This window comes from Micromesistius poutassou, assembly GCF_964030765.1.
Source record: "Micromesistius poutassou genome assembly, chromosome: 24".
Classification (NCBI taxonomy): Eukaryota; Metazoa; Chordata; class Actinopteri; order Gadiformes; family Gadidae; genus Micromesistius; species Micromesistius poutassou.
The window spans coordinates 5,668,365-5,687,557 of record NC_140294.1 but is presented as its reverse complement, the minus strand read 5'-3'; the positions used below and the strand labels follow the sequence as shown (position 1 = coordinate 5,687,557).

Below are 19,193 nucleotides of genomic sequence, written 5' to 3'. Positions count from 1 at the left end.
TCTTTGCATTTATTTAAATTCCCCTGTCGCCGTCTACCTTTGGGTCCGCCTCTACTGATGGGAACAGGTTTTGGACGGACAATGTTTCCCCCCCGACAGCGACTATCTAAGTGGTCGAAGTCTCGGGTCTAACCTCCGTTGGTCTAGCGTTATTAGTCAACAATACACAGCAGTGTTTAGTACTCCGCTTTGGGCCAGTTGCCTTCGCCGATGTGTCTGCAGACTGACGTACTAAAAGCCACCAGTGTGCTCTCTGCGCTGGTGATCTTCGTTGTCTCTTGATAGTGAACGCGTCGGTCTGGGTTGACAGCCCTCCCCCGAGTCACAAGACGGTTGAGGTGTCCCGTTATTGAAAAACAATGGGATACCTTGGCAACTTTATTGACCAATCAGGATCAAGTATTTAACAATGCTGTGGTATCAGCCCATATTATTTTACAGTCTATGGGTTCTAGCTGATAGGTGGTCATGGTTCCTGATGTTCTAGATCAGTGAATCCCAACCTTTGATTTGAGGTGTACCAGTAAATGGTCATCAAGACCTTTGTTCTTATACAAACAGTAAAAAACTGATTATATATATACATATATATATATATATGAGTTTTGATATATATATATATGAGTACAGGATGAGTTTTGTTGTTTCAACGATTACTGCATGTATATATATATATATATATATATATGCAGTAATCGTATATATATATATATATATATATATATATATATATATATATATATATATATATATATATGCAGTAATCGTTGAAACAACAAAACTCATCCTGTACTTTAACAGACTATCGCAATCATAGACATCACAATACTCTTTATTCCTTTCCGCATCACGTCTAGTGGTGGCTCGTTCACGAACGAAACAGTTCGAACGAACGACTCTTTAAAACGAACGAACCGAACTGATTCGCAGCTCTCGTTCGTCGTCGTTCGTTCTCTGAGACTCGACTCCCAGCTCTACCCACTAGTCGCTGACTCGCGAGTCGCCGTTCGTTCACTGACTGTGTTTAGCGGTGAAGACTCGAGGACTGAGAAGTCACGAGAGCCAGACGGGCAACAACATCCCGATTCCGAACATGAAGCACTCCTCAGCTAAAAGGAACTTAGTTAATGTTGTGTTGATTGATGACCGTTTGCACCATTGCACGATCGTGATTCATTTGAGAATGAGAACGAGGGAGGAGCTGAGTAAGTAAGTAAGTAAGTAAGTACTTTATTTGTATAGCACCCTTCTCAGTACGAATACACAGAGTGCTTCACATAGATAAAACCATCATACAGTACATAACAATAGGCAATAAAATATAGAAATTACTGTGCAAATTACATAGTAACAGCACAGATAACAACATAGGAAAACATCAGGTGGCACTTGATCGACCCGAGGGGGTCGAGGCAAAAACAATGTTAAATAAAAGGTGAGTCACATCCTACAGCATCTAACACCCAAAAGCCCTTTTAAACAAAAAAGTCTTCAGTTGACCCTTGAAACAGCCTGCCGACTGGGCAAATCTTATCTCCAGTGGGAGCACGTTCCACATCTTCGGGGCCACTGCCCCAAAGGACCGGTCCCCCTTGGTTTTCAGACGGGTCCGAGGGACTGACAGGAGGCCCTGGTCTGCTGATCTGAGGGAACGACTGGGGGTGTGGTGATGAATGAGGTCACAGATGTAGCTGGGGGCTTGGCCATGGAAAGCTTTGTAAGTGAGCAGTAAAACCTTAAATTGAATTCTGAAGGATATTGGTAACCAGTGCAACGAGGCAAGTATGGGAGTGATGTGACAGGACTTTTTTGACCGGGTGAGAAGTCTGGCTGCTGCGTTTTGAATGAGTTGAAGGCGGTCGATGGATGACTGATTGAGGCATGTGAATAATGAATTACAATAGTCCAGTCTAGATGAGATGAAGGCGTGAATTGCCATTTCTAATTCCGGGTAAGATACTATGGAGCGGAGTTTGGAGATGTTTCTCAGATGGAAAAAGCAGTTTCTGGATAGTGATTTTACATGTTTGTCTAGGTGCATGGATTGGTCGAATTGCACCCCGAGGTTCCTGATGTCGGTATGGATGTGGATTTTGAGGGGACCCAGATGTTCTTGTACCTTGGCTGTAACACTGTCAGATGCGATGATTAGGACCTCTGTTTTTGTGGTGTTTAACTGTAGGAGGTTTTTGGCCAACCAGCCCTCAATAGCTGCCAGGCAATCACTGAGGATGCTGAGGCTCTGTAGGTTTTTAGGGTTGAATGATCGATGGAGCTGGATGTCATCAGCATAGCAGTGATGGGAGATGCCTGGAAACTGTCTGATGATATGACTGAGGGGGAGCAGGTAGAGGGCGAATAGGAGAGGGGCCAGAACGGAGCCTTGGGGTACACCACAGTGAAGGGGGGTGGGGTCTGACCTGTGTGGGCCTACAGCCACTGAAAACCACCTGTCGCTGAGGTAAGAGGTGAACCAGGCTAGGGCGGTGCCAGTCACGCCCACCCAGTCCCTAAGCCTGTCAATGAGTATCTGGTGATCAACAGTGTCAAATGCGGCGCTTAAGTCTAGCAGGACTAACACAGAGCATTTGCCTGCATCTGAGGACATCATGATGTCATTTGTCACTCTGAGTAGTGCTGTTTCCGTGGAGTGATTTTTTCGAAAGCCAGATTGAAATTTGTCACCGATGTTGTTTGCTGCTAGATATAGTCCTTGGGCCAGTCCAGATATCGGTATCACTTGAGTGGGCAAAACCTTACCTGTACTAAATTGTTTTTAGGGTCAATATAAGTAAATTAAAATATGATAGACTTTTCACAGGAGCAGCTTTTTATATTTTTTTGACATTTTGTCATTTTCCTCTATAGGCGGATTTTCATTAATTCCAAAAAGAACATAGACAGCTAATAGCACATTAAAAGTCATATAACACTCTTTTTGGACATCACACTGCTCCTTTTTTATAAATAAAACAAAATTGTGTCTAATTAAATGAGTTGATCATTTCATTTTTACACTATTACATGTAAAAACACAATATTCATTCGTCTATTTAAGAGACTTACGTCGTTGCGTAATAATGAATCCAACTTAAGTTGAAGGCAGCAGCAACCTGTTGCGGAAACAGGTATCATCCACTGTTCTTGCTGAGGGCAGCAGAAAGCAGACAACATCTCCCAAATCTAGACTTAGCCAAAGACTTGTATGAGGGAGAAATTCCACCAGTGCAGTATCATCGCTGTTGATGAAGTGAGTGTGGCCTATTACTTGGTGATGGAGCAGTTCTTTCAGGAATCAAAGCTGAATGAAAATCACCCGGAAGTGCATGCCCACTTCCTGCAAGGAGGCTTCTCCGTCCAACTTGGCAGCAGAAATCCTTTTGGACGAATTCCTGTTGACCAGACCATTGAGGAGACTGTCAACAAGGACACACAAACATCTGGCGGAACAAAAGGCTTCAGCCTCAAGACCGCGGCTGTCTACAAGTACTACTTAACCTCAGAGTACCGCAGTGCCTACCTGAGGCAGCTGAGGGAGATGGTAGGTCAAGGAGATTCTCAATTTAATCACCCAGACTTACAGCTGCCCAGGATCAGAAGAGATGAGGCTGGTGTTCAGTCCATTGTTGATATCCTGGACAACTGCTGGCTGAATCCATTTAGTCCAGACCAATGTGAGTTTGTCAGCTTGTCAACAGCAACTGTTGCCCCACCACATGTGGTCAATGACCTACTTGATGCTCATAAGATAGGAGAGCAAGCCTATCAAGCTTTCAAACATGAACGTCTTGAGACAACTCCACCAATTAAAAAGTTTTATGACACAATCACAAAGAAGAAGCTGAAAACATTCTCAGATATTGGGAAAAAAACACGCAACAAAGGGCAAGCCAAGGATGTAGTTCTGAAGGCTGATAGGAATCTGTTTGGCCACATGATTTTGGTGGCCCAGAGCCGAGAACTACACATGAGAGATGTGTTAGCACATCCCCTGGGACCAGTGCCATGGACCCTAGCTAATGCGGATGGATCTCTTCGTAAAACGAACAAAGCAGCTCTTGCCAGAGAGTTGGAGAAGAGTGTTGCCCCAGCAGAAGTAATCCCCAAACCATCAACAACCATCATCGATGGAATGAGCCTGGTGCAAAAAATGAAAGGGAACGACAAGACATTTGCACAGCTGGCAGAATCAACCCTAGCCAAGGTCTTGCATGAAGGTGGCGATAGTGAACGGATTGATGTTGTCTTTGATGTTTACAAGGACATGTCAATCAAACATTCAGAAAGGGCAAACAGAGGTGCAGACATTGGGATCCAGTTTAAAAACATAGTTTCTGGCCACAATATCCAACAGTGGAGGAAACTTCTCTGCAGCGCTGCCAACAAAACCAGTCTCATCAAGTTCTTGGTGGAGGAATGGAAACGGCCTGAGCACAGAGATAAACTACAGGTCAAGAGACACTGTATGTTACTTGTGAAGAAGTCTGCTTCAAAATCACTAAGGACCAGTGGGAGGAGGTAACACAATTGAGATCTTCTCAGGAGGAAGCTGACACCCGCATGCTATTGCATGCTCTCCATGCAGCAGAGTCTGGCTACAAGGCAGCGATCATCATAGCTGATGACACAGATGTTCTGGTGCTGTCTCTTGGTTTCAGCAAGGACATCCCATGCCCTGTGTACCAAAAATGTGGCACACAGAACAGGACAAGATTTCTGGACATCACTAAACTTTGTCAATCACTCGGTGAAAGTGTGGCTGGTGCCTTGATTGGCATGCATGCATTCACCGGTTGTGACACGGTAAGTGCATTTGCAGGACGTGGGAAAATGGGCACCTTCAAACGATTGAAATCAGACAGGACATACCAGGAAGCCTTCCTTGAGCTGGGCCGTGCTTGGACTGTCTCCGATGAGCTCTTCAAGAAGCTGGAGGAAATCACTTGCCACATGTATGTACCCTCTACGCAGACTACAGATGTCAATCTTCTTCGCTACCAACTTTTCTGCACCAGACGTGGGGAGGTAGAGTCCAGCCAGCTTCCACCATGTCAGGATTGCTTATTTATGCATTCAGTTCGTGCCAACTATCAGGCTGCTATCTGGAGACGGTCTCTTCAAACCCAGCCATCTGTACCAAGCCCCAAGCACCATGGATGGACCACAAATGATGAAGGGCAGCTGGATATACAGTGGATGCGTGGTTCCCCAGCACCAGATGCTGTCTTGCAGTTGCTATCTTGCAAGTGTGTGAGGTCATGCAAACTACCTGAGTGCACATGTCTCAACAATGGGCTGAAGTGCACAAACCTGTGCAAATTACAAACCTGTGCCAACCAATGCAGTGAGGAAGAGCCCCCTGCACACCTGACAGACTCAGATGTAGATGAAGATACTGATGTTGATTAAAAAATGATGATCGTAAGGGGCCAATCATAATTGACCCTCTGTGACTCAGTGGCACTATGATGTTAACTGACATTGTAACATTTTTTCTGTTCTCATCTGTTATGTTGTTATACTTTGTTTTCATCTGATCTCATAATAAAGTAGTCTTGTTATGCTGCTTTTATGTCCTGTGTCTGTATGCTGTGCCGTCAATGCTGAATTTCCCCCGATCTGTCTGTCTGTCTGTCTGTCTGTCTGTCTGTCTGTCCTCTGCACTTATTGAATAAGGTATTGGGAAGAAATATAATTTGTCAAAAAGTATCCTTAATTAGCAACTACATTGCAATGATTTAGAACCTAAAATCGGCTAATTTAAGCTTATATATTTACACCTGTATTAGATAAATTACTTGAAAGACTACTTAAGGGTTTATTACAAGTCTCTATGGCTGGCCAATAGTTCAAACACACCCAAAGAAGAGGATATAATGAAAGAAAGATGATTTCCAGGGAATGCAATTTTTCGTTTTTGAACAGCAGCAGTCTATTACTTTAAGAGGTGATAAATACTATAAAGCTGCCAGTCAGCAAGGTCTATCATATCAAAACTTAATCTAGGGATGTATAGGAATAAAAAAATCACAACTAGAATTTGCCCACCCAGGTGATACCGATATGTGAAATTTTGGGTCTTGGCCCAAGGACTAATAGGTGGAGAGTTGATTGGCTACCACTTTTTCTAGCAGCTTGGAGACAAATGGGAGATTGGAAATGGGTCTGTAATTTTGTAGTGTGGATGGATCCAGGTTGGGTTTTTTCAGTAGGGGCTGTACGGCTGCCTGCTTGAAATAGGAGGGAACAACACCACTGAACAGAGATTTGTTAATAATGGTGACTAGACTTGGGGCAATGGAGCTGATGGCATCTTTGAGCAGGGAGGTTGGGATAATGTCCAAGGAGCTTGTGGAGGTCTTCATGGAGCTGGCTAGATTAAGCAGCTCTGACAGGGAAACTGGGGAGAAATTGCAGAGGGATGGGAGGGAGGTCGGGGCGGGGCAGGCAATCATGGTTACAGTTGATGAGGAGATGTTTGCTCTTACAGAAGCAACCTTGTCCACAAAAAATGCCAGAAAAGTGTTACAGTCCTCATTTGAGATCACTGGGACAGATGGGAGGGGGGGGTGACAATTGTGTTAATGGTGTTAAATAATACTCTTGGGTTATGCCTGCTGGAGATGATGAGATTTGCAAAAAATGCAGCCCTGGCACGTTCCACTGTTGCATTGAATTCTGTTGTCAAGTCTTTTACATAGAGACGGTGGACTTCCAGGTTGGAGACTTTCCACTGCCTCTCAGCTCTGCGCCGTTTGCGTCTGAGCTCACGGATGGTCTCATTCAGCCAGGGGGCGGAGTTTGCGGGGCGGACCGGCCGAGTCGCCACAGGAGCTACGTCATCTAAGATGGCAGCACAGTGTGTGTTGAAGACGTGAACCAGGCTGTCTACGTCATCATCTAGCGACAACAAAACATTGGAATCGAAAGCAGCTGTAAAGCCAGCTACAGCTGCACTGTTCACAATGCGAGAGCTTTTAAGCCGCTTTTACGGCAAAAAGTCATTGTCAAAAGACACACTAAACAACACGCCCCTGTGGTCCGTCACCAGCAAATCCTCCGTGTGGACATTACAGACATTCAACCCAAAAGTGAAGACCAAGTCCAGGGTATTGCCTTTGACATGAGTGGGACCAGTGACATGTTGAGTGAACTGGAATGAGTCTGTGATGTTGAGAAAGTCCGTCGCAAAGTTATCTGAGTTTTTATTTATATGGATATTGAAATCTCCTGAGAGGAGTATTCTGTCCAGACGGATGATGGAGGAGAGAAAATCACCGAACTCGGTAAAAAACGAGCCGTTTCTCCCGGGAGGGCGATAAATCAGGACAGAGTAAAAGGGGTTTGTGCGACCTATTTTGTTTATGAGCACTTCAAATGTTGAATAAGCCCGAGAGCTCACAGTCCGTGAGGAGAAACAGTCCCGGTGGATACTGGCTAGTCCACCGCCTCGGCCTGCGGCTCTCGGGGCACAGGAAAAGGAACAGTTCTGTGGGCAGAGTTCATTTAGGGATGTAAACTCATCCGTTTTTTGCCAGGTTTCTGTGATCAACATAAAATCCAGGTCGAGGGAGTCAAATAGATCATTCAGGATGAACGACTTATTGGCGATGGATCTGGCGTTGAGGAGTCCGAAGTGGATGAGGTCGGAGCCGGCCCGGCCAAAGGTTGATGCCCGGGGCAGCAGCCGGAGGCACCTGGGGCGATCTCCGGATAGCCTCCGTGCTGGAGCAGATGCCACCTCCATGGCCGCCTGACCGAGATCTTCTCCAGCGATGGTGGTCCTGGGTCCCGTACACGCAGGCACTGAAGCCACCCTCGTGTGTGGACGTCGGTGGGAACCAGGGGCGAACGCCGGCAGCTCTGCATGGGACGCCGGGAGAAGGAGCCGTAGGCACGACAGCCTCAGGACATGGATGGTATCCATAGAGTTGCTCGGGGCTCGGAGTTTCTTCCGGATCCTTACCGCGACTCCTGCCCGTTTTCCCCGTCTTCTTGTTCGTCTTGCCTTGGGGCAACAGCAGGAGGGCGCCCGGATTTCACCGGGGATGTTTCGGTGTAGGGCCCGGTGCGAGCTCCGCTGTTCGGGCCGGTGGGCCAGGGAGGTGATCACCGATATGCGGATGTTAAGCAAGGTATGAAAGTCGTACACCACTGTCGATTTAACATTGTTTTCACATACCACAGAGCATAGAAAAAGCACAAATAGGGCGAGAAAACAGCGGAGATGACTTGCTGCCGACACAGGCGCGGCCATCTTCACACTTGTCATAGTGACAACCTGAGTCTGACCGACTCAACTGAGAACTGTGCATTCGTGATTCGTTTGAATGAGAATGAGGGAGGAGCTGAATCTGACTGACTCAGTGACTGAGAACCATGATTCACCGCTACCTGAAACGCGACTGAACGAACGATTCGAACGACTCTTCTTGGCGAACTGACCGACGCGAACTGATTCATTCAAACAAATCATGAAATCCACCACTAATCGCAATACTCTTTATTCCTTTCTGCATCACGTCTGTCTGCGCTCTGACGTCATCTATTGCCCTCCTCCCTAATGTCTCTGACTTTGTTGGTTTTATCGCAAGAGTTGAGTGAAAGTTTTGGTTTCGACGGTGATGAATTGGGGTTGTTCATTAGTGGATCGGGTGGCGTGTGGTAGGCCGTTCTGCCATCTTTGTAGTCCACACACTGACTAACGGAACACACTCGTTAAGATGTGTCGTTACATGTCGTTAAGGGTCTGGTGTCTCACGATTTCCAAATCATAGTAGATATTATTTATATAGTTTTGATTGTTCTGATATTGTATTCTTTCTTCCCCCAGCATAACATGTTGTAACTAGAATAAGCCTAGAATAAGTCTAGATCAGTGGTTCTCAAACTTTTTATACCGCGTACCACCTCAGAAAATATTTGTCTCCCCAAGTACCATCATTAGGAACAATGTTATAACAAACTACAGTAGCGTAGGCCTGCGGCCCTATTCTGCTACACACAGTTCACACTGGAGGCACATTTAGTCTTAAAAAAATATATTATTTATTGTCAACTGTGGTCAGCTGTACAAAGTGGTAGCACTAGAACAGACACAGAGACACACACGCACACAATAAGTGAGAACATTAAGAATATCAACTGTGTACCAACAACCTGTTTGAAAATGTAAGGCTAAATACAAATAATATTGAAAGTTGGCCAGCCTGCTGATAACTGAACTTCCATAAGCCTCATGAGACGGGCGCACCTGCCTCTGCAAACACAGTCCTGCGATGTCTGGATACATTGAGGTCAGCTTCAGTCTCAGGTGTGGCTCAGCATCAATCCTGCTTCTGTATTTTGTTTTTATGATGGAAAGTGAAGACAAGACTTTCTCGCACTGATGTGATGTGGTCAGCTGATATTGAAACAAAAATATTACAGGAAAGGCCAAACTTATTTTTGTTTTCAGTGGTGGTGGGGGGGGGGGGGGGCACTTTCTGTCCCTCTCCTCCCCCTGACCCTCCTGGCTCTGCTCTTGTCGTCTCGTCTCATCTCGTCTTGTCCTACACTTGAGAGACTCTCTCTGCACTGCTCTCCAAGCTTAAATCATCATGGAATAGATCAAATGGTCTCTCAACGCTACTGACACCGTCTTCTCAACGAAACACCCGGGTTCGGGGGAACCTGATTGTCCTGCCGGAACGTTCGCAGCTGGCTACATGAGGGATGCCTGGGAGAGGTGGCAGCCTGTGTGCCTGGCGGCTCTTTCCGTGGAGGATGTGGAAGACATCTACATACTTGGAATCATATTCACAGGTCTTTTGCTGATTGGGATAGACATGGCCTGGATTCATCGGAAAATTAAAGGTACGCGGTCAGCTGTTCATTGCCCCACAGGGCTGCCCGTCATGATTGATTCGGTGGGCAGAGCTGTCGGCACTCTGAATATGACTATGAAAAGCAATATGGATAACATCGTGATCATCATGGAGAATCTCACGGCTTTGCAAAAGCAAAAGGATCGTTCTGGAGACCGGAATGGACTTGGAGAGTAGTTGCGTAAATTGGAATGCGGCTACTCGCCCTAAAACCAAACAACCCAAATCTTATCTTTTTCGGCCCCCCCAACTAACACCGGCCTCGGCCAATCTGCTGATTTGACTCTGTCTGGGACATGATCAAGGCTGTCTCCATGGCAACTTGCTGTGTTATCGCAATGACATCCTGCGGCTGAGACACCATGGTTGTGACGCCAGGCGTAGCGACTCTCCAGGCCTACACACACACAAACTCTTACACGGATACAGATACGCAATCACCCCCCCTACCCCCATCCCACGCCTTTGCCGCTTCGGTTTTCCCTCCAGTATGACAAGACATGCCTGTGTCCAGAGCCTTGATGGCTGGGACCGATGGCTGCTTGCCTGCACTGGTGTTCCCCCCCCCCCCCCAACCCCCTCCCCTGTTGCAGGTCTTGTGTTTATCATGTTGTAGGTATCCTGACTATGTGTGCTGAGGTCCCCACACTGTACTCCCCACAGGAGCATAGTCTGGGGGTTGCCTTTTTTTCCCCCTCCCCTCTCCTCATGTCGTGTTATACTGTTTTTTTCCTCAAGATGGCGCCGTCCATGGCTGCCATGACACACTCGAACGTCAAGATAAATTCCTACTATGTTCTGCATAATTGGCAAATAAAACAATTCTGATTCTGATTCTGATTCTGGTATGTATGTATGTATGTAGTAATGAATGATTTTTTGGAAACTCTTTTGCGTACCACTTAATAGCACATCACGTAGGCTTACCACCAGTGGTACGCGTACCATAGTTTGAGAACCGCTGGTCTAGATCATCTCAAACTGTTAAATATTCGTCTCCACCCCCATCAACTTCCTCCACACACACACACACACACACACACACACAACACACACACACACACACACACACACACACACACACACACACACACACACACACACACACACAGGAAGTGAAACTTAAGCTTCAAAGAAACCAAAGACACTCAAAATTATAGCAGCTCTTTCGTTCCGGAGGAAAATAAGACGCATTTCTGAACATATTGTCTGGCAGTAAGAAACAAAACAAGGTGAGTAAAACAGCACAACTTTCAGATAAGTTTAAATCTCTCTTCCATTATGGAATTAGAAATATATAATTGCTCAATACATAAACCTTGTCGTCTGTTTCTAGGAATGGCCTCTGCTAACGCTTCCTGGTCTGAGGAGAACTTTTCATGTTCCATCTGTCTGGATGTGTTCAGCAGCCCAGTTTCCACACCATGTGGACACAACTTCTGCAGAACCTGTATTACAAAGTTCTGGGGTGAAAAAGTCAAGTACAAATGCCCTGTTTGCAACAAGCTTTTCCACACAAAACCTGATTTACGTGTGAATATCCTTGTATCAGAGATGGCTGCTCAGTTTAGAACATCCGTACGAGTAAAAGAGCAGCCTTGTGTTGAACCAGGTCAAGTTCCCTGTGACGTCTGTACTGGGACCCAGCTGAAGGCCGTGAAGTCCTGCCTAGTGTGTTTTATGTCTTTCTGCCCAACCCACCTGGAGCCACATCAGAGAGTAGCAGTCCTGCAGAAACATCGGCTGGTCGAGCCTATGGACCGTCTGGAAGACAGGATGTGTAAGAAACACGACCGACTTCTGGAACTCTTCTGCCAGACTGAACAGGTGTGTGTGTGTCAGTTCTGCCCAGAGACAGACCACAGGTCCCATCCTGTTGTACCTCTAAAGGAGGAATATGAAGTGAAGATGGCCCAGCTGGGGAAGATAGAGGCTGAAGTTCAGCAGATGATCCAGGAGAGACAAAAAAATATTCAGGAGATTAAAGACACAGTTAAACACAGCAAAGCAGAGGCAGAAAGAGAGATAGCTGATGGCGTGCAGGTCCTCACTGCTCTGATGCGCTGCATTGAAAAGTGGCAGGATGATCTCAACCAAATGGTTAAAGAGAGACTGAAATCCACAGTGAAACAAGCTGAAGGCCTCATCAAAGAGCTGGAGCAGGAAATAGAAGATCTGACTAATAGAAGCTCAGAGGTGAAGCAGCTCTCACACACTAAAGACCACCTCCACTTCCTCCAGGCCTTCAGATCCCTGAAGGATCCTCCACCCACCAGGGACTGGACGACGGTGGAGGTCCGTCCTCCATCATACATAGGGACCTTGAGGAGATCCCTGGATCAGCTGGAGGAGACACTGAACATGGAGATGAAGAAGCTGCGTGATGCTGAACTGAAGAGGGTCCAACAGTATGAAGTAAATGTGACTCTGGATCCTGATACAGCTCATCCCAAACTCATCCTGTCTGCGGATGGGAAACAAGTACATGATGGAGGTGTAGTGATGAATCTCCCAGACAACCCTAAGAGATTTACATATACTATATTTGTCGTCACGAGGCAGAGCTTCTCCTCAGGGAGATTTTACTTTGAGGTCCAGGTTAAAGACAAGACTGTATGGTATTTAGGAGTGGCCAGAGAGTCCATCAACAGAAAAGGTGGGACCACATGGACCCCTGAGACGGGTCACTGGATTCTCTACTACGACAAGGATGGGTTGGTATTTCAGGATAAACCTGATGTCCATCTCCCTCTGAGAGCTGAGCTCCAGAAGGTGGGGGTGTTTGTTGATTATGATGAGGGTCTGGTCTCCTTCTATGATGTGGAAGCCAGAGTTCATATCTACTCTGCTACTGGCTGCACCTTTACTGAGCCTCTCTATCCATACCTCTGCCCAGGCGTCCATAATTTTAGAGGTATGAACTCTGCCCCCCTGATCATCTCATCTGTCAATCAAACAGACTAGGACATTTGTTTGGTAATAAAATAATGAAACCACCAAAACAACTAATGTTGTTTCCTGAATTACAATCTCTACTATGTGAGATCTGAGAGAACTGCATTAATGTTGTACTGCTGTCATTTAACGAGGAGAAATTCAGTAGGAAGTGAACCCTGACTATTATAAATTATAACCCATTGTACATAATTAGATAACATTATATTCTTTGTTGTCTCTTTCTCATGTTTTTAAAGGTTTACTGCTATACAATTGTTTATGGTTGCAGTTATGTATTAACTAGTTCCAGGGATTGATCATAATAATCAAATCATTACTTTACTTCTGAATCATGAATGAAGACACAATAAAATGTATTAATGTATGACAACACTTTTATGATTGAAATAAAAATGGAAAAACAGCTGATGAGTCGACTTACTTTTAATGTCCATCATGCAACAACCCAACATGTGTAACACACTAACACAAAGGTCACAGTGACTACATGTAAAGATTCTCCTCATGTGTGTGAGTACCGTGACTTTGTCTCGCCAGCTGTCCTCTCCTCTCCATCCTCTCCTCTTAGGTTCTCCTCTCTCCTTCCTCTCTTCTCTTCCTCCTCTCTCCTATCTCTGCTCTCCTTTCTAGCTCATCCAGGATTGTGTTAAGTATTGTCTTGCATTCACATTACACGTGTTTACAAATTACCTAGGCAATATTACGGTTTATTTGTGCAAATGTTTGAAGTGCTTTAGCTGTAATTTAGCCTTTTTTAAGACGGCGCACAATTATTTTGCTCCACTGATCCATGGTTCAGCTCTACCCTCAAAGGACAGCGACTATAGACTACTTTACTCATCGCACTGAATGCAATTTTTTTCCAGGTACTTCTCACAACACAAAACGTAACTCCATTCAAACATATACGGCGATCAAAACAACGTAACACTCGGGGGGGCTTGCAGCGGTGGAACTAGAGCGGGGGGGGGGGCAGGTAACTTCAGTGGCTCCATAGACCGTGATAGAAAAGTGAGTGTGGACCCCTAACCTGTCATCTAAAGGCCCTGACACACCATTCCGACTGCCGATCATCGGCAGAAGAGGCAGTCGGACCGATTTGGTCGTGGCCGAGTCAACGTGTGCAATCGGCTGAAAAGAACAGACGGCTTGAAAAGATCACCGACGGCTTTGACGACGACCGATCACACAGCACACACCAAACAGACTCAGGTCACCGAGCTCGCCAGACTGTCCGACGGCCGATAATCTGGTTGGTGTGTCAGGGCCATACGGAGCATGAATTAATCCTCTGATGGCTGATTAGAGGTAGAAGTGATAATTCACTGACACTAGAGTTCTTCAATGTGGCAGCTAGTGTGGTCCAATAGGGTCACTTCACTAGAATTATTTAACATACTCTGAATAGCCAGTGTCTCTGCCCCGGAACTGGAGCTAATTTATTACTCTCACACACACACACACACACACACACACACACACACACACACACACACACACACACACACACACACACACACACATATGAAACGAAACAAAAGGAGGTTGAAACATCGTGGGAGGACACGCTCTCTCTAGTGCAGGGCGAGCAGCACACTGCGTCCGTCTGTCCTCCGTCTCTAGATTTGTGTTCCCAAAAGACTACGGTTGTCAGGTGAGTCCGCAGACTGGCAGAGCGGTGCAGGTCACTGGTTAAATGTGCCCTGCTCAATGGTTTAGTGATCGCTTCAGGTTGAAAGCAACGTGTAGCGGGGCCCTAGCTTTAGACTGGGCCCCACACTGAGGTAACCGGACAGAAAGAGACGGATTCAAACTGTTTCACTCAAGCAACTGTGCAACTGTGTTGCTTTTGTTCATTTGTTTGTTTGTTGGTTTTTTTGTTTGGGCGTCACCACGGTGATCACCGTGACAACGCTGAGCATCAGCGGCGCCAGGAACTCGCCGCCCAGGGTGGCGTCCGCCGCCCATGGGCCGGTTCGTCAGCGCGGTGCCACGCCGGCCTTCGTCTTCTCCGCTCTCATCGAGCTTGCCGCCGTCGACCGCCCGACCAAGCGGAGCTGGGCCCGGAGCTGGGCCCGGAGCTGGGCGGCAGGGAAGCACCGGAGGCCCCGCAGCACCCAGAGGTGCAAATGCTCCCATCATCCGTCACCATGACGACCTGCTATTGAGTCGTTGAGCAGACGCTTTTATCGAAAAATAACTGTTGATTCAGTTAAAACCTGAAATAAAGAAGGTTTACACTGACATGTGATTACGTATTCATTAGAGTGTCTGTGGATAGCTGTCGTTATATTAGGGTTTAGGGATTATTTCTTCCTCTCTCTTATCTCCTCCTTCCTCCTCCTCCCTCCCTAATCACCTCCTCCCTCCCCCTACCCATCCTTTCTTTATTCTTCACCACCCTTCCTCCTCCAATTCCCCCCTTTCTCCTCCCCTTCCTCATCCTACCCCTCCAGTCCCTCAACACCTCCACTCACACCCTTCATACTCTTCTTCCTCTCCTCCCCTTCATACCTCTTCCTCTCTCCCCCTCTCCTCTCTCCTCCACCTCCTCCTTCATTTTCTCCTCTGTGTGTGTGTGTGTGTGTGTGTGTGTGTGTGTGTGTGTGTGTGTGACCCACTTTTACCAGCAGGGGGTGCACTAGTTCTGCAAACGGGGCAAACTTTCCAAAAGCAAAAGGAAATCCCCCACTGACCAGACTGTATCGCTGTGTGCACTGTGCGCGTACACATCGGGGAGAGTTCCTACAGCAGCGTAGCGCCAATAAACAGCTATTTGCTCTCCGTCTGTTTCTGTTGAAAATCGGATCGGGGTTTGATAGAAAGTATTCGGGGAAGCCCCGGAAACCCGGATAGATCAACACCGATGAATCCCAGTTACAGTCGCAAATAACCACAATGTCTCTCGTTCTGCATCGGCTCTCTTAACTCCAGAAAGAAGAGAGCACACATCAACGCATTTGAAGAGGCCACACAGTGCGCAATAATTCAGTGCACTCAGGTGCCGTGGGGGCGGAGCCAGGTGTCAGGGGTGGAGAGGAGAGGACGTCATGTTGAGGAAACGAAACCTAAGGTTCATAGGAACCAAAGCAACCGACGTGGAAGCAGTTCTCTCATTCAGGATAAACGCATTTTGGAAAAAATTGTGTGACAGACAGAAACAACAACGACAAGGTGAGTAAAGCAGCACAACTTTGAGAAGTTAAAACCACTATTGCCGTTATGGAAAAACAAAAAATTATGGGATTGCTAAATACATAAACCTTGTCGTCTGTGTCTAGGAATGGCCTCTGCTAACACTTCCTGGTCCGAGGAGAACTTTTCATGTTCCATCTGTCTGGATGTCTTCAACATCCCAGTCACCACACCATGTGGACACAACTTCTGCAGAACCTGTATTACAAAGTTCTGGGATGAGAAAGTTAAGTACAAATGCCCCGTTTGCAACAAGCTTTTCAACATAAGACCTGATTTACAGGTCAATACCCTCTTATCAGAGATGGTTGATCGGTTTGGAACTTCTCTACAAGTAAAAGAGCAGCCTTGTGTTGAACCAGCAGAAGTTCCCTGTGACATCTGTACTGGGACCCAGCTGAAGGCCGTGAAGTCCTGCCTAGTGTGTCTTGTCTCTTACTGCCAAACCCACCTGGAGCCACATCAGAGAGTCGCAGGCCTGAAGAAACATCGGCTGGTCGAGCCTATGGACCGTCTGGAAGACAGGATGTGTAAGAAACATGACCGACTTCTGGAGCTCTTTTGCCAGACTGAACAGGTGTGTGTGTGTCAGTTCTGCACAGAGGCGGTCCACATGTCCCATCCTGTTGTACCTCTAAAGGAGGAATATGAAGTGAAAACGGCCCAGCTGGGGAAGATAGAGGCTGAAGTTCCTCAGATGATCCATGAGAGAAAACTAAAGATTAAGGAGATCAAAGACACAGTAGAACTGAGCAACAAAGATGCAGACAGAGAAATAGCCGATGGTGGGCAGGTATTCACTGCTCTGATAGGCTGTGTTAAAAAGTGCCAGGATGATTTCAACCAAACGGTTAAAGAGAACCTGAAATCCACAGAGAAACAAGCTGAAGGCCTCATCAAAGAGCTGGAGCAGGAAATCGAAGATCTGACCAATAGAAGCTCAGAGTTGAAGCAGCTCTCACACACTAAAGACCACCTCCACTTCCTCCAGGCCTTCAGATCCCTGAAGGATCCTCCACCCACCAGGGACTGGACGACGGTGGAGGTCCATCCTCTGTCATACGTAGGGACCTTGAGGAGATCCCTGGATCAGCTGGAGGAGACACTGAACATGGAGATGAAGAAGCTGCCTGATGGTGAACTGAAGAGGGTCCAGCAGTATGAAGTAGATGTGACTCTGGATCCTGATACAGCTTATCCCAAACTCATCCTGCCTGAGGATGGGAAACAAGTACATGATGGAGATGAAGAGAAGGAACTCCCAGACAACCCTAAGAGATTTACAGAGAATATATTTGTTCTCACGAGGCAGAGCTTCTCCTCAGGGAGATTTTACTTTGAGGTCCAGGTTAAAGACAAGACTGCATGGTGTTTAGGAGTGGCCAGAGAGTCCATCAACAGAAAAGGTCAGACCATGGTGACCCCTGAGACTGGTTACTGGACTCTTAACTACGACAAGGATGGGTTCGTATTCAGAGATAACCCTTCTGTCCGTCTCCCTCTGAGAGTTGAGCTCCAGAAGGTGGGGGTGTTTGTTGATTATGATGAGAGTCTGGTCTTCTTCTATGATGTGGAAGCCCGGGTTCATATCTACTCTGCTACTGGCTGCACCTTCAGTGAGCCTCTCTATCCAATCCTCTGCCCAGGTGGCAATAATTATGAAGGTAACAACTCTGCCCCCCTGATCATCTCACCTGTCAATCAAACAGACTAGGACATTTGTTTGATAATAAAATAATCAAACAACCAAAACAACTAATGTTGTTTCCTGAATTAGAATCTCTACTATGTGAGATCTGCATTAATGTTGTACTGTCATTTAACAAGGAAACATTCAGTAGGAAGTGAACCTTGACTATTATAAATTATAACCCATTGTAAATCATTAAATAACATTATGTTCTTCATTGTCTCTTTTTCATGTTTTTTTCTGCAATAAAATAGTTTATGGTTGCAGTTATGTATAACTAGTTTCAGGGAATGCTGTGCATCATAATAATCATAATATAATGCATCATTACTTTACTTCTGAATCATGAATGAAGACAATAAAATATATGAATGTATGACAACACTTTTATGATTTAAATAAAAATGGAAAAACAGCTGATTAGTCGACTTACTTTTAATGTCTACCATGCAACAACCCAACATGTGTAACACACTAACACAAAGGTCACAGTGACTACATTTAAAGATTCTCCCCATGTGTGTGAGTACCCTGACTTTGTCTTGTCATATCTCCTCTCCTCTCCATCCTCTCTTAGTTTATCCTCTCTCCTTCCTCTCTTCTCTTCCTCCTCTCTCCTATCTCTGCTCTCCTTTCTAGCTCATCCAGGATTGTGTTAAGTATTGTCTTGCATACACATTACACGTGTTTACAAATTACCTAGGCAATATTACGGTTTATTTGTGCAAATATTTGAAGTGCTTTAGCTGTAATTTAGCCTTTTTTAAGACGGCGCACAATTATTTTGCTCCACTGATCCATGGTTCAGCTCTACCCTCAAAGGACAGCGACTATAGACTACTTTACTCATCGCACTGAATGCTGTTTTTTTCCAGGTACTTCTCACTACACAAAACGTAACTCCATTCAAACATATACAGCGATCAAAACAACGCAACACTCGGGGGGGCTTGCAGCGGTGGAACTAGAGCTGGGGGGGGGGGTAACTTCAGTGTCTCCATAGACTGTGATAGAAAAGTGAGTGTGGACCCCTAACCTGTCATCTAAAGGCCCTGACACACCATTCCGACTGCCGATCGGCGGCAAACTAAAATAAACAGCTCTTTGCTCTCTGTCTGTTACTGTGTTGAAACTCGGATCGAGGTTGGATAAAAAACATTCGGGAAGCCCCGGAAACCCGGGTCGATAACGCCGGTTAATCGCGGTTACAGCCGCAAATCCCCACAAAATCCCCACAATGTCCCTCGTTTTGCCTGCTCTCTTTTAACTCCAGAAAGAAGAGAACACAGATCAACGCATTTAAAGTACCGACACAGTGCATGGATTAAGCGCGCCCATGTACGGAGCCAGGATTTAGGGGAGGAGTCAGGTGTTAGAGGAGGAGAGGAGGTGACGTCTGGTTCATGAAACAAAACTTAAGGTTCATAGAAACCAAAGCAACGTGCAGACGGTTCACTCGTTCAGGAGCGAAAGAAAACCCACTT

The 19,193-nt window shown here is 46.1% G+C and overlaps 1 protein-coding gene across 1 annotated transcript; it reads left to right on the top strand.

Annotated features, from left to right (window-relative positions):
• Window positions 1-11,011: 11,011 nt before the first annotated feature.
• LOC311369802 (uncharacterized protein) lies at window positions 11,012-17,733 on the top strand (the record flags this gene model as incomplete). The annotated part of the gene is made up of 5 exons (XM_084487992.1): window positions 11,012-11,098; window positions 11,203-12,820; window positions 14,750-14,947; window positions 15,759-15,825; window positions 16,108-17,733. Exons 2-5 carry the CDS (start codon window positions 11,205-11,207, stop codon window positions 17,731-17,733), a joined length of 3,507 nt encoding a protein of 1,168 aa, XP_084344118.1. The 5' UTR covers window positions 11,012-11,098; window positions 11,203-11,204.
• Between the last annotated feature and the right edge of the window lie 1,460 nt (window positions 17,734-19,193).